At 47.7% G+C, this 16,480-nt stretch overlaps 2 protein-coding genes across 2 annotated transcripts; both read right to left on the bottom strand.

Annotated features, from left to right (window-relative positions):
* Positions 1 to 5,913: 5,913 nt before the first annotated feature.
* BO79DRAFT_287893 (uncharacterized protein) lies at positions 5,914 to 6,306 on the bottom strand (the record flags this gene model as incomplete). The annotated part of the gene is made up of 2 exons (XM_025688637.1): positions 5,914 to 6,232; positions 6,275 to 6,306. 2 exons carry the CDS (start codon positions 6,304 to 6,306, stop codon positions 5,914 to 5,916), a joined length of 351 nt encoding a protein of 116 aa, XP_025539273.1.
* A 5,649-nt stretch (positions 6,307 to 11,955) lies between these two features.
* BO79DRAFT_238025 (FAD binding domain protein) lies at positions 11,956 to 14,776 on the bottom strand. Its single transcript, XM_025684767.1, has 3 exons — positions 14,356 to 14,776; positions 12,354 to 14,278; positions 11,956 to 12,300 (listed from the first exon to the last, which is right to left on the bottom strand). The coding sequence occupies exons 1-3, from the start codon at positions 14,357 to 14,359 to the stop codon at positions 12,289 to 12,291; spliced, it is 1,941 nt and encodes a 646-aa protein (XP_025539272.1). The 5' UTR covers positions 14,360 to 14,776; the 3' UTR covers positions 11,956 to 12,288.
* Positions 14,777 to 16,480: the final 1,704 nt, after the last annotated feature.

Genomic DNA, 16,480 nt, shown 5'->3' with positions numbered 1-16,480 from the left:
CTACCTTGAAACCTCCCCGTAAGAAAAAAAACAACCAGAAATAAAAAAAGAAACGTCGAGTCAGAGAAAGCCGACAGGCACAAGATCTGGCTCTCTCTCTCTCTCTGTCTCTGAAACTGGCTGTCCTCCTCCCAACGCACGCGCACAGTAAACTGGCAGTTGCCGTCCGTCAGCTGTCCCATACTAACGCCATCCATAGTTTGCTTTACTACAGTAAGTCAAAACCTAGCCTAGTTAGTAGGACCCATGGGTAAATGACAAGAACAGGGGGGGCGGGGACGGGGGTGGAAAAAGATGGGTGAGGGGAGAGAGGGGAGGGGGGAGGGGGGCCAAAGTAGACCCAACTAAAAGAAAACCGACGATCATGGGTGGGAGTGGATACAGTAGCCACAAACTACAGACGACCGTCATTTGCTCCGGCGGTATTCAGAAGGGCATGCACAATGAGGAGAGAGAGGGGGGGGGGAAAGAACTGAAGAAGATGGGGGATTATTTTTCCTTAGGAGACTAGAGGGAGAAAGAGAGGAATGAGAAATTGTGCAGGAAATGGTTTTTATTTTCACTCAATCAGAAAATTGTTGAGAAAAGGGTAAAATTGTGATTCGTTGATGTTTTTTGGTTTTATTGTTATTAGTATTGTGGTTGTTGTTATTATGATTGTTTTGAATAATGCCATTCTTTTATTTTTCTTTATGTACCTTTCTTTCTTTTCTTTTCCTGGTCACCCCAACCTTCTCCTCGCCTTAAATCGATAATGATAATAATAATACTCGCTCTTAAGGTTGTCTTGACAGATGGTGCCAAGGACTCGGGATCTGGAGTGATTACCCGTCTCGGGCGCAGGGAGGCTGCGTCGAACAGCTAGTAGTAAGTAAAGAGGGGGTGAAGGAGGTAAAAAGACTGGAGTAAGAAAGAAAAGAAAATAATAATAAAAGAGATGCGATTATCTCAGTGGCGTTACAAAAGGTGTGGACAGTTCACTGAACATCCTACTAGTAGTCTGTCTTGTTGACTGGATACTAAATACTCCTACTCCCTTGGGTAAGTTCGTCTGCCATCGCCATCAGAAAATCCTATCTGAGCGTATCCCGTGTGTTAGTTTAGTAGTAACCCATGCAAGTGCGATGCATGCATGTACTAGATATCCTTGACTGTCTAGCAAGTAACTAGATAGGGTACGTAGGCAGAAAATACCTGGATGGCGATAAGTAGTATTCGGCGCTAAATCCCGAAACGTCTATGAGGTGCGAGGAAGTTGTTGTTGTCACTGCTGCTGCTGCTGCTCGCTTCAGGGATTATACGAAGTAGTTAGTAAGTAGTATACATCAGTCACAGTTATCTTTCATCATCTAACTGCCAACCTGTCTCATCAACTATCGATCGCGCTTATGTTTTATCTACCGTGCACAAACGATCATACCCCATCCCCATAAACTACCCCCAAATCTCCATTCCTTTTCGAGACTCCTTCCTATTTTTGCTTTTTGGACGGTTCATCGCAATTAAGTCCCCTTGTTTTGAATGACTCGGGATCCCCCCGGGCGCCTTAATCAGGAGCCAACTTAGCCTCAGAATGGCACTATCATATGCCGGGGGGTTGTGTGGGAAAGGAAGGGGGAGGGGAGTCCGAGATGGTTGGCGGCATCATCGGCTAGACTAGGCTGGCTCACGCCAGGACAAAACGAAGCTGAAACTGGGAAGGAACTCCTTCCGGGCGCCCCTCTCCCTTCGTCCCCTCTTTTCTTTCTCCTTGCCCTTCAACACAGAGAGTGTGTGATTGAGTGAGTGTGTGTCTGCCCGCCTCACACGCCCCATCCATGTTCGTAATTGGTAAAATTCCAGAAACGAGCTAAGTCGGTTAGACTGTTTGTCAAATCCGGGTTCCCCTTCTTTTCTTTTTTTAGGGTAGTTTTTCCGCCCTGTGAAACACACACGGGTTTTCCATTACCTGGTAAAGTGTAGATTGATGGTATTTAAAGGAACCGCGGTTTTCGGATGGTTGATCGCCCCGTAGATAGATAAATAAAGTATAACTAAAAAACTACTAAAAAACTAAACCATAATAATCACGAAATCCTTGCGGTGAGTGAATGATCGTGCTACTAGTATAAAGTAAATAAAGTATGGCAGCAATTGATTTTTATTTTTCCTTATTTTCTTTAAAAGGTAACTAAGTACCCTACCAAAGAGTAAACTTTACGACTTACGGTGGCGAGAGCGAGCAAGCGAGCAAGAAAGAAAGAAAGAGGGGAAGAATAAATATTAGCTGAATGTTCGGGGTTTGCCCACAGAATTAAAGGTGGTACAGAACGTCTCACTTAATTACTGCTGCTGTCTCTGCTTAATTAAATGCCGTATAAGGTGGGGGTAGTACAAGACCGAGCCAACCGTGCTTGACTCAAAGGATTGCGGAAAAAGCTTCCTGCAGGCATAAGTAATCGTCAGGTAGTAAGTCGTAGGTACTAGTAGGCCGCCGGGCTTTAAGAGCAAGCCCTGCTATTAGTCGCTCATCAGCTACGTTGCACAGGGTGGTAGTAAGGACTGACGCCCGCCTCCTCCTCTCATGTAGGCCACATACCATCCCATCACTTAACTGGGCCAACCAATTGGCACACCAATGCAGTCCGTACTGCACGGAAGGGAAGCCAAGGAGAAGCAAGGAAGCAAATCCTCTCGCTCAGGAACGGTCCGGAGCAGGCATGGCTGCAGGTCTAGCCAAAAACGATCTTAGTGGTCATGCAGGAGAGGGGCCGGGGCTTAGCTTGGGGGGGTGTGTGGGAGGAATTCATTTTTCAGCTATGAAATTCCAAGCCAATCACGGGCGGAGACTCGAGGAAAATGCACACAAGAAAGGGAAAAGGAAGGGAATAAAGAAAAAGAATTGGCAGATGAAAATAAATTAAATTAAATAGAGAAAGAAGGTGGAAATAATCAAGAGTCAAGAAAAGAAAAGAAAAGAGGAAAAAGTAAAATTCTAGCACATGAGATCGCCGGGTTTAGTCTCCACAGTGGTGTTGGTGTCAGAACAGGCGCGTAGGGCCACTTCTGACCAAGCAGAGACTACCAAGTGCATCACAAGTCATAGCTTATCCCCAAACAGTATGCGCCTAGATTCAAGACGGTTAGGATGAAAGTTAATCAAAGCCACTGAATAACACACTAATAAATAACACTGTACAGCAGGACAAGACAAGGAGCGAGTGTGCCCACGCCATCTCACAAATTTCCTATTCCCTAACCTGCCTTGCAGAATTGCTACACTACTTACTATAAATTGTGACGGCTATGGCGTTTCGCCCGCTGCAAGGTAATTAGGCAGGGCGAAGGTCTGATCGACCGATTAGATGGTCTCATCTCATCGAGATCGATCATGATAATACGTAGTAGTAGTAACAACAACAACTCCAGTGGTAGGTGCTCTCTCATGACGAGACTTTGACGAGTCTCGAAGGATTCCCACAGCGGGGAAATTCAGCTGAATAACAGAAGAGAATCAGAAGCTAAATTCGGTCGGTCATAGGTCGGCAGCAGCAGAGAGAAGAGGAGGAGGCCCTTGATCGGGTTTGACTAGTAGAGGTCCCAACATCCGGGTCAAGGAAGGGCTGATCGCCGAAAGTGTTCTTCTTTTTCCATGGACCCGACCCCACTTGCTTTTTCAGATGAGCTGCAATCTGTGGTCAGAAGATCCACGTCGGCCTGTCTTCCCAGTTTTTTCCATCGCTGTCCGTTTTTAACGGCAGTCAGTTACTAGTAATATTGACCAATTAATTCCACGGTTTTAAGAGACCCATGGTAAGTAACACTACACGATAACCTTGCTCAAATTTATTGACGGAGAATAGAGCCACCTGGCTTGAATGTGGGTGACCTTGTTCATCACCGGTTTAACGCTGCTGCCGATTTTTGGGGAGGAGAGGAGAGCCTCACGTTCAATACCGTCAGTTACAGTTGTCGCTCTCCCTCCAGGGTCACTCGGTCTCCTTCCTCCACCCATCGCCCCTCTCTTTCTATAGCGAGCGTGGCTACTAGCCTCTCCGCAAGGCCCCCCTCTATCCCTTCGTAGCGGCGTGGTCTGAGTAGGTAACATGACTAACGTCGGTAGCCAATGCCATCTAGACGAGTATGGGCTAGGATTGGTCACTATTACCCATATAATATGCAAGATCCATTGCCCGTGCATATGACATCTCAGCTTGTCGGTTAGGAGGTGGGTATTGGAGGTTGACATGCCGCGATTAGAGGGGCAAAAATTGCACGGCAGATTGAATCAGGATTCATTACAAGGGTTGATGTGATTTTGTCGGCCGCGACCAAGCAAGGTCCATGCAAAAGTTGGGAATGACTCGGTTTAATTAGGATCGGAGAGTCAGATACTGGACCTGGTGCCCTCTGCTAACGAATGATATGCATGACTGTTATTGCGATAAAGTGGGATTAATTAGTTGTAAATTGTCTGGATCCCGAACCACTTCCCCCCTTCTCCTCCTCCCCTTTCGGTGTGACGGGCAGCGCCCGCGCACGAGGAGGATGAGGAGAAGTTTGATCCAAAGTTCGGGAGAGCTCTGGGAATCCAAGGAAAAAGCCGCCGAGGAGGAAAGGAGGGAAAGTTTAGGATCCAGTTTCAGGGATGACAACCACATGAGAACAAGAGCGATGACAGGGACGAGGTGTGCAATCCATGGTACACTGATTAATAGTTCTGACAATGAGAAACCCAGACACATGATGGAACTAGTCTTAAGTCTACTGTGGACGGTGAGTGGGCAGTGGGGCCAGTCTGGGCAATGGTTGGATCCCGCCACGGATAGAGAACATGAACATGGCAGAGCTGAAAAATGGAGCGAGTTGACAGTCGGTAGTAGTGACTGTTTAGTCTAGTGTGAACGGGGCGCAATCCTCCATTTGCGTTTAGTGTCAAAATGGGATGGATTGAGCGTGTCCGCCAGTCACGAGCCCATGACGTACTCCACCGGTGGGACGATCGGAAAAGTCGCTCTGGAAAAGCGACCCGGCTGATTGGTTCCTCCCCCTGGAACGCCGCATCCAATGACAAATGACAAATGACAGAGTCACGGGCCAAGCAAAGCGGGAGTGTGCACGATGTGTACTCCGTCCCAGGGATCTGGCATCAACAGAGTCGCAATGGTATTTAGACAAAAATATAGTGGTTACCCAGTACGTGTTGGTCCCACGGATTTCTATCGTGGGGACAGATCAGAACCACTCCTATGGGTGGCGCGCTGAACAAGACTAGACGGGATCCGCTTCCCTGTCTCATCCTTATCGTCCGAAAGAGCGAGACCGACAGTGAGCGAGTGAGAGGGAGATGGAGCGGAGGTGTAGACGCACACACGCCCGGTTTGCACTACTGTGTACCCCAATATTAGCGAGCTAACAGAGACCGGTCAGAGTTTGTTGACGCCATCTGTCCGCAAATCTTCACAAAATATGTCTAATCCCAGAGAAATCTACTAAACTTTCCACTTCATGTCCGTAATGCGGAAACCCATAAACGGTCTGCTCCTCTTGTCTCTCTTAGCGCCGCTGTTCTGCATCCCAAGACGTTAAGCCCAGGTGTCAGACACTTTGGGGGAAGAATGTCCAAATCAATTACGATCAACGAGCCCAAAGTTGATGCTGATGCCTAAGTTAGTCCAAAGCTTAAGGCAACTTTAACGAAGTTGAGATCGGAGGTTCGGCATCTGCCCGACTATTCAAGCACAAAACCCTAAGTCGGAAACATCGAATCATGACAAGCAAAGTTTGAGCGATGACAGTACTAATCTCCGGGGTGGTATCTGAAAAGAGCATTGTTCATTTTCTCTAGTTGGCAGTCTGCCCCGCGCCAATTGACAGGAGAGTTCGGTACGAACCAGCCAGACGGTCAAAGTTTTGTCTGTGGCTGACCCATAATTAACGACCAACGATGGCGCTGAAGTTCTCCAGACCGAGTAAGCCCGTCAGGTCTTCGCGTGCAAACCTAAATGGAGCGATCCTCGTGGCTTGCCAGATCAGGGCTGCATTCGTCGTGGAATGATTTGTCAATGGGAGGGTAGCCTCAATCGCAGGAAGACCCAGTCCGTCCAGTCTCCATACCACGGGCTCCTTCCCAAACAGGAAGAGCTTCTGCTGGCCTTGCTGGGCAATCCTTTCGTAGTATCCAGTATGGAGTATGAAGTATTGACTAGTAAAACGTGCCCGTTGCGGTGTCGCAAAAGGATCTGGGTGAACACTAATTTACGATCTGGTTAGTCGTGCAGGACTCACGATTCACCGAGAGAAGGGGGTGGCGACGGAGCGGTCCATGACCTACCTAGTGCATGTCGTGGGTAGTATAGCAGATAGCGGTAAAGGAATGGAACTATTCGTATTGAGCTGGTGCCCTTGAGGGGGCGGCCTTCTGACGGTGAGAGCGAGAGAGTTGAGACTAGGTGAACTATTCTGTGCTCGATAGGGACTAGGGGAGATGAGAGACTTCCCGATTAGGAAAGAAAAGGTGGCTGCGCGCGTATATCAGCCACCGATGACGCAGTCAGCAGCAGGGCAAAAGAGGCTGGTGACTGAGTTTTGCCCAAAAATGACAGGCCCAATTGTTGCCACCGAGAGGGGGGGTCGCCGGCCACCTGCAGCGGAATGCCCGATTCAGTCTAGTGTTTAGCGCTTTTCTGCCTTTTTATCTTCTTACATTTTTAATTATTTTTAATTTCCCTTCCCAAGAAAAATTTTGTTGTCAGATCCCAGATCGTGCAGGAATGGAGCAAGGGTGTAGATCCAGCCTGGATCTCGCAGGTCAGACCAATCCAACCCCCGATCATCCGGCCATCACCCGGATGTCTATGTATAGTCTAAGTACATACAAGATCATCTGAATAGATCTCTAAACGGGAACAAAATAAGAAACATCTCTCGTAAAAGAAAAGCGAAAAGAGATCGAGGCAACCGCGGGTCAAGCAGTTTCATGATGATCCTGGGACTCTGCCGCTCCTCGGAAACTCCGACTGCTCAATGACAGTTCTTCTAGAACAAAATTTTTTAGTCCCCCCAGAATGGTGAAACGAAAGTTGCACGAGTCGCAACAGACGATCTAGTGGGAAAGTGTCAAGAACAAGACCAGCAACTATGGATCGCGCACTCAAAGATGGGGATGGCTGACCCAGCGGCTCGGCTGTGACACTGTGGCAGAGCAAGCGTCCTGAGTCAGCCGAAGGATGGGAGGGCAAGAGAAAAGTGTCCACTTGGAGGCATTATTTGTCATCGCCCATCGGCCCCCCCCCCTGTCTGCGGTGTCACCATCCACTGGTTCCTGGTCCTTGGGATCCGCCTGACGGGCCAGCATCGGCATCCATCGCGAACGGACTAAAGGGTCGTGCATCTGACAGGACCAAGATGCTAGTCAGTAGTCGATGAATAGTTACGGAGTAAGTAAAGTAAAGATTCTTAGGTCAAGTACGTAGTACGTAGTAGTAAAGTAGCTCGCTTGGAGACAATGGATTGACCTGAATTGACTCCCGTCCCTCGGTATTGTTACCATTGTTTGTCTGCCACATAAACCTAACTTTGTACGTAGTCCCTAATCCCCGTCAAATTGATGGTTAATATTATTATTAATATTATTCCATCTGATATTTCATTAGTCACCCGTGATTGTAGTAACTAGGGCAAGGTTGGATAAAGGAAAAGAGACACCCCATTAAACCCAGAATGGCCTTTATTATCATAAAAAGTACACATCAGTAGTACCACCACCTTACTTTGTGCTGCATCTCAAAATGGCTTGTCCAATTCAAGATGCTGGCACCTTCATGCGAGGAGCAAGTCAAAAACGAACAAACTTTCCCTTTGGAACGCGACTGACATCATACCCGGTTCCAGGATGTCTCACCCGCCATCACCGCCCACGAGATCTTCTCTAAAAACTTCCCTGATGCATTGATTGACGGTGAGAAATCTCCGAGGTTTTCCCCGTTTTGGGGCGCCTCCTTCGCGGGCACCAACTGCCCAGTTCAGAATGGCGCCTTCAATAGCCTGAGGTTCTATTGCATCTATCACTAGCCCCAAACTTAACCCGAGGCTGTAACCAAACTTCTCCTTAAACTCTACTTACTCTCCAGCAGAGATGGACCGCCACGGGCTTCCTCTCTCCCCCATCTCCATCTCCTCCCCGCCCCAAAAAAGAACAATGGCCTTCTAGAACATGGCAGGGAAAAGGCCGCACCATATTCCTGCTGCGGCAACCAGCGTGTCCGATCACTTATTTGGGTTCTGGCCTCCCACCTCCCAAGCCAATGGCCCCCCCTTTCTTCTCGGCCCCATCAGTTCGTCTGGCTGAGCGGAGGATCGACCTATGATAGAGACGGCTGCTGCTGATCAGAAAATCACAGCATGGCATTGTGATCAACCGTGCCAGTCTGCACATTTCAGACTTCTTTTTCTTCCGGGGTTTAACCTGCCTAAAATAGACATGACGGCCGTTGTTTGAAAGTCAGAATCGCGCTTCTGCTGCTGCATTGGTGTGGGGTGTTTTTGTTCCTGTTTATGCGAACTAGCGATCGAAATAACAGAGTGGTTGGGGGGAATCAAAAAAAAAAAAAAAAAGCGATTGGGGTGAGTATCTACCCCCGGTTTCCTAGAGCATTATGGAGTAATGGCATGGTTGTTCAGCCTCTCTCCCTTTCCCCTTTCCTCTCCCTCTCTCTCCCTCTCCCTTGTTCTGTGTTTGGGGGGGGAAACTAGGGATGAGTGCCAGACATTGTGTGCATTAGTGGGTCGGGAGCCATGGTTCTGGTCCTGTATGTGCCTCGATAGTAACCTTCCAAGTATGTTGTCCCAGAGAAGGTTTCCCTTGAGATTCCGTGCCCGCGTTGGGGGGAAGAGGATACAGACTAGTCGGAGACCAAATTCCGACATCCTCCGATTCAATCTACTGAATGATTGATTAACCCATGCTTGTATAGTCCCTTAATCTGCCACTATATTCCTCACCAACAGATGGACCAATCGACTTTCCAACCCTACTGTTTATATTTAGACACCAGCTGATTCCCTGCTTGAATCCGTCACCAACGTTTCGCATTCCAGCCCGAAGCGATTTTGAAACAAGGGTCATACATAACTCTATCTACGCCGTTGAATTCATCCCTCGTTTCCTTGCCCTCTTCCAGTGTGATATGCATTAGATTTGACACTGTCGTGAAACTCAAAACTGCATGTCTCGTCGCGAGACGCACCGGCATGACGTGGGTGCCATGTCGGGATTCTTGCTGCCTGGCGTGCTGTCTCCTATCCACAGCACCCTGTCACGGCTCCTGACTCGTGTCATCTGATGGGTGTGAGTGAAACTTGAAGAGTTGTATTGATTCACCGGGGCTTCTGATGGGTAGGAAGAAGTAGCCGACGCTGTCTGATTGGCGGGTTGAACATACTAGATCCATATGTCCGGGATAGGTTAAGTCAGCCAGGCCAGACCAGGTCCAGGCTTGTGCCCTGATGGAAAGGTAACACCGAGTGGGCTTATGCTTTGGTTTAGAGTTGCCTTTGCGAGTCATCTGGTGGGGTAAACACCAGGCCTGGCTATACGACATTGGTCGCGAGGTTCCTGTCCTGACAACCCGTCCAATTCGAAGTTATACAACTATAATAGTTCAACTCTGTCTGCACACCAACCATTGCCCCTTGTCTGTCGCCACACACACACTTACCAACCTGCATATATGTGCCTTCAGGGGTCTTACGCAATCTGAGTGGGGAGCTTCTACCTACCGTTTCATGCGCCGTACAACCTTTACTACTACCCCTCTATTAAGCCTTGCCATCCTATGCCAGCAGTCATCTGACATTAGCCCCCTGCGTGACAATGCGTCTATTGTCCGATCTGGCTCTATCCCTTGATACATTGTCCACTAGATACCTCCCCGTTCCTCCCTAGAACGTTAACTCTACCCGTATAAGATTCGGCTTCTATGTGGTACTAGTAGCTAGATCATTTATATATATATGTACGGCTCACTAAACTATCACGGAATGAATAGTACTTAGTACCTACTACTTTGGCCCTACTAAGTAACATAATCTTGCTTCATTTCCAAACCATAGTAGTTTTCCAACTTACTACTTAGTAACCCAATAATTGTAGTACATATACATAAACTTTGAACTTACTATATAACTACGTAGTAGTAGATCGGATACTACGTGACATTGAAGCCTCCGTCCCAGATGCGGGCAATTGAACATGATCTATCATAGCAAAAGATAATTCCTACTCATCAGTAAGCAAGATTTTTACTACAGACTACATCCGACAAACTAAACAACAATTCAATCAATCAATATAGCCTGTAATATAACTCCTGCTCCTCCTCATCATCCATCTTATCTACTTTCCATCTTTCAAAGACACACACGTACGCAACATCTTCACCTATCGACAATTGAGAAAATATAGGCAACAGTAAATAAGTATCACTCCTTAAAAAAAGTCCCCTATGAATCACAATCATCCAAAAAAAAGGCCAACTTCCGATTGATACCACCTATTCCAAACTACCCCAACGTTTCCTTTCCTATTAGTTGTATACTAACGGAACCGGCTCTAGTACTTACATATTCATCAATACTAGTCAAGGACATATAAATCTTCAACCTGGGTGCTAAAAACTAGTCTATTTGTCCCAGATATTTGGAGTTGAGTAGTCAAAAGGGATTTAGTGAGAGAATTAGAGAGGATGGGAGGGGTACAGTAGCATTATGGGTTAATTATCCTATATATATATATAGTAATGCACTCTGGATGACACTCCTACAAAAGAACAAATAAAAAGACATGTTTGAGAAAGGTTTCTCAACTCCATGCTCGTACAAAACACAGTGGATTCGATCTCCGCGGCTGCTAACTAAGAACCACTGTAGAAGATGGGAAAACTTGATATATGTCCGGTGCTATGGAGGAGAATGTATCTAGTAATGTATCTCTAGAAAGATCACAAAGCAGAGTTCTCATTTATATCTCTCCCCTTCCCTTCGCTGCTGACTCTATCCCGAGTGTGATAAGAATATCTCAGGTTTTCCTTCTACAAATTTTTGGAAAATCTTTTTTTTATATTTTACCCGAGGTTTTCCTTACAGACTTTTTAGACCTATACACGAAGGCTAATAAACCGCAATGTAATACATGAAGGCTAAAGATCTGGGCCATAGTATGGAAGATAAAATTATAACCCTTGTAGATATATAGATATATAGATATATATATGGAACCTACTTACACGAAGTAGTTAGGATATAAGAGATGCTAGCGTGTGCTAGGGAAGTGTCTGACTTCTTTTGACCGAATTCGGGAATAATTACAATAATAATAATAATAATAATAATAATTATGGTAATCTTATATATTTACACTTATACATTTATTGAATTCCATCACCAATAGTATCAATAGTGATTGTTGAGACATACAAGGCACTGAAAATTGCTCATCGCAACAGGGGCAACTGGGCGGTTCCAGCGAGTAACTGTTAGAATTGATTGCGCTTTTAGATCGATTTGGTTCATTTGATAGTTGATGCTTTCAAGTGGTGAGATGGCGAAGTAGTAGTAGTATCAGTAGTTGTGGTTGTGGTTATGGTGGTTGGGTTCAATGGAAATATATAATTTATATATAAGTTAATACTAGAAGCAATGCCAGTAGTATGTGGAAGCATACCAACATAATGGCTTAACTTGCGCGAAACTATTTCTTAGTAATACTAATGGTAATAGTTAAGATGAAGAAAAGAAAGAGAGAGTACCATGAGAACATCAGGTATGGACTGGCAGAGTTACTGGACTACTACTACAATTTTTTATTCGTCACCGAAGCCATCGTCAATCCACCAAGGCGGCTTCACTTACATGGCGATGGCATCTTGCTAGGCTGTCTACTTATACTCTACTCATGCTTCTGTCAATTGTACACAACCCATATATTAGGTATCGCTACCAGGTAAGTACTAATCTATCATGCCCAACCCGTTCTTCGATGGTAATCCCGGATCAACCGTAGATACAAGAATAACAAAAGATATCGAAAACAAAACAAGCAAAAAACCATTCCCGCTAAAGCAATATTAAAATCAAGATACCCGGCAAGATGATCAATGTCATACAGATTCGAATGGAAATGAAAGATGTCACATGCAGGAAAGCATGTATGTTGTGAGCTTGTCATGCAGAGTCAATGCGTTAAACTGCACAGTATGGCGCAGTAAAGCCAAAGTCAATTTGGCTAGCTTCGTATATTGCTCATAGGATTTACCATGTTTCCTGTTTCAGGGGTTAGTTTCAGTGTTAACAATGAATTGGCAGATTACACTTACAGCAATGTACTGTCCAGCTTCCTTCTTATTCTCCCAGAACAACGTCGCTTCTTCCATGTTGAGGTTGCCCTTGGCCATGGCTACGTCGACCAGGGCGGCTTCAACGCCCTCACCCATGCCTTTTCCGCTACCGCAGACAAAGACACGCCCGTCCAAAGCGTTGATCACGTACCAGACCAGATCAGCTTGGTTCCGGACCTCCTCTTGAACGTACTTGCTCTCGCCGCGACGGCTCTGCACAACTGTGCGCACCTTTTCTTCTTCCACACCCCACTCGCCGCGGTAGAGCTCGTCCAGCAAAGAGTCGCGAACACCCTGCAGCACCCAGACCTTGTTCGCACAATTGGCGGACTGCAGGCGTCGCTGCACGAAACCACGGAACGGAGCAATGCCGACACCCGCTCCGATAAGCAGCATGGGGCCATCCGATGCGAAGCGCTTGGCTAGGGGGTTGGCCATCAAGCCTCGGAACATGGGTACGTGGAGGTCAAGGGTCTGCGGGTCGATGCCCTTCTTCTCAGCGTCAATCAATCGACGTGCAACGCGCTCGAGGTATCCAGATCCCACACCAGTGCGGAGGCCTCCCTTCCAGTCCTCAGACTCGGCCACGGTTACCGCAACCTCGATCACACGTCGAGTCACGGAGCCCTTCTGCTTGCACGATAGAAGCGGATCTTGAGACAAGGAGTAGAAGCGGGGCATGAGGGTGTTCAGGACGGAGAGAAGGTGATCCAAGGGAGGGTGAGAGGAAGGGAATGCGTGAAGCAACTGGGAGACGGTGACGTGGGAGCTGGTGCGCAGGTCACAGAAAGCGCCTTGGCCTTGGGCGGAGGAAAGGAACAAGAGGATCTTCTTTTCGTTAGGATCGCTGGCATATTCGCCGAGTAGGCGGAACAGATCCTTGTTGGGAGCATAACTCTGGATATCGGAGCACCAGTTCAGCAGTTCTCGCCGGGTGGTAATCAATTCCCGGGGCTGGTCGTCACCCCAGATAGTAGGCCAGCGACCTTTCTCAGTGCGCACGACGATCTTCTTATCACGGAGAAACTTGGGAACACCAAGCTGGTCAAAGATGTCATCAACCTCTTCTTCCTTGTTCTTGGGACAGACGCCAATGGCGCCGCCCACAATGAAATCGACGTTTCCACTCTCTGCAGGGTAGTCGGTGACGTCAATGTCAAAGTGATACGTCCTCTTCTCCGCGCCTGACCCTGTCAGCTCGCGCGCATGGTACAAGGGCGCCCGGTAGACATTGTACGGTGGGTGAGGCTGAACGAAAGAAGGAGGATGGTCTGCCGGACCCAGCTGCACATCTACTGCGTAGCCTGGGACGGACGAAAAGGAGACAGTCTTCTCGGGCAAAGGGGCAACGTTGCTCAGCTCGCTGTCCAAGGTGAGATAATCGACATTGAGCTTCAGGCATTGGTAGGCCTTGTTATCCGGGGGGGTAATGGCCTTCACTCCAGCCAGTGGAGGAGTAAAGTTCACTAAGGGCTTGCTGCGGCAGCATCCACCACCGCAGCAAAGTGGCTGAAGCTTCTGTGTACCGCTAGAGCCCACATTCTCCAGAATACGTCTCATATCATCAGAGTTCTGAGAAATGAGAACGGTGGATGCTCGTCGTTGCTTTTCGGGGCCATCGCGGGTGGAATCTTCAGCTTCGGATTGGAGTTCAGTGGCAGGGGTCTGGACACCCGAGCTTGTTCCTGAACCGGTAGTATCTGTCTCTGGTGATGATGGAGTGGAAACACTGAAATTCACATCGGTTATCGAGAGCGATCGAACGCCACGAGGCTCCTCTGGAACCGGATTGTCAGGGTGGGAGGTAGACGACCGGGGAACAATCGCATGCTCCACATGAGGAACAAGTGACGTCCGCGACGTCACAGGCCTCGACGGCGGCGGTGGAGGAAGTACGGCGTGAACTGTCCAGAGAATTGATATCAGCAATTGTCAAGGACATCAATGGAGTAGCACGCGCGTAAGAGACTGTTAAACATACCCATTGTGGTTCTATGACAGCGGGGGATATGATAATTGGTGATTAGTCGCCAACCCAGAGGAATTGGCGAAGAGGAAGAGAGGATAGCAGACAAAAGTCGAAGACCACGCAATCGCAAGATAATGGCTGGTCAAATGTAGAAAAGAAGAGCCACAAAAAGGGGATTGGAGAAGAAGGCCAGTGGATCGGGTCAGCTAGTGGACACCGCAACCGTGATGGAGACCCGAATCAGACCAGCAGCAATCGGAGAGAACAGGTCAGCAGTGGGTGAGGATGATGATGAATGGTCGAAGAATGGGGGTGGAATCAAATTAGACGGCAAGCAGTTCGCCTGGGGCAGACGGCACCGGGATAACGGTTCCGATAGACTAGACGACGATGCACATCAGATGGTGGGCGATTTAGTCGCTACTTAGTCGGGATCCTTTCGCCTGTTGGCGTCCTTTTGGCGTACGGAGGATTCCGGTAGTCCGACCGGGTGGGCGTGAGAGTAAGAGATAAGTTCTTTTTTAGACGAGGGCGGGTGTGCTGAATTTTAATTTTAGCTGTAACTCCAGTCAAGACAGCTGGGGGATGAACTGGATTTCATGCACGTGCGAAAAAAGAATCAGATAAGTGGCCGGGCTGGAGGGAAGTAAAGGGGAAAAAAAGAGCCATGAAGAAGAGAAGACGGACTTGTTTTGTCGCACACAATCATTATTATTCAATCATGAATAACTGGTAGGAAATCCACGGTCGGACTTGCCACTCGCCCCCCGTCGGTGAACCTCCCGTCATTACCGTCTGTCTGTAACTTACTTTACCCGTCTTGTCCATGACCGACGGAAGCGTTTATCCCACGCAAGGCAATTTGCCTTTTCTACCCTCAAAGAAGGGGTTTGAACCTGGAATCTTTTGACACATCTTTTGGTCTTCTTCTGATAAGGTCTTCCATGTCCTCCTGTGACTACAAACTTATCTCACCAATCAGACCATCTCAGGGTTGAGACCCCCGCGGGGAAACAGTCGAGTTGGCAGCCCGATCTGCAGCTAGCGGGACAGTTTACTCGACCTGGTAGTAATTGGAGACAAATGAATGGACTGCCCTGCCAGCCTAGCTGGATGGATTCCTTATCCCGGGTTGGATATGATATCAGGCTTGCGTGAGATATTTACCATCTCCCTAGCTAATCAGCCATTGCTTTCCCCCACCCCCAGAACTGCCTGTGATCACTTGCCACGACCGCATTCAGATCGTTCATCCGGCCATTATTGCAAGTGGCCTTGACAGCGGCAGTTCTCCCAATTCCTCTCGTACCGGTACGTAACATTGCAACAGCCGAGTTACGTTACCGATCTAATCTGATCCGGTCTCACCCACCTTCAAGGCAAGGATCGGTCCTCGGTTAAGCCAACTTGTCTGGTTATTTTTCTCTCAATGCTATCAAGCTATCCAATATTATTGAAAAATCATGGAATACTACATCGGAATCTCACTCCGACACCGTCCCCATAGATTTTCCCATATTCTCTCAGTATGAGGGGACAACAAATCTTCCCGGGTTGCACATACCACTGACCGTTCACGTGATCGGTGGCTAGTCTGGATACGGATCAGATAACTTTGTCGCGCTCTGTGTCCGGTCATCCGTGTGTCATCCCACCTCGGCTGAAAGCTCTCCTTCCCTCCCTTCCCATTTACCATGACAGTAACCCCAAACCCATCACGAGTAAAAACTCTAATGTTTCCTTTTCTTCTCAACATACACGCAACCAAAATTGTGTACTGCTTAACCCTCAACCAATTAACACCGTACCCATTATGACAAAAAAAGCCATCCGTTCACCGGAAACCGTGTAACCGCATGTGACAGGTCACCCGGGCCTCCGAGTGGGGCACATTCCGACATCGGCCGACGCGTTCACCATATCAATCAAATCAATCAATCAGATATGAATTTTACCTCCTTGAGTAATGTATTAAATTGAAGGAGAACCTCCTTTCCGCCGGAGTACATTGCCCTTTTTCCCAGCGAAAGCTGCTCATAATTCCCAATAATAACACCATTATCAGTAGCGCTAAAATCAATAGCTCCTCCTCACTTTCCAGAACACAACTAGCACCACACCAAAACGTTCTGGAACT

This window comes from Aspergillus costaricaensis (assembly GCF_003184835.1).
Source record: "Aspergillus costaricaensis CBS 115574 unplaced genomic scaffold BO79scaffold_17, whole genome shotgun sequence".
NCBI classification, from domain to species: Eukaryota; Fungi; Ascomycota; class Eurotiomycetes; order Eurotiales; family Aspergillaceae; genus Aspergillus; species Aspergillus costaricensis.
This window is presented reverse-complemented; position numbering and strand designations above follow the sequence as displayed.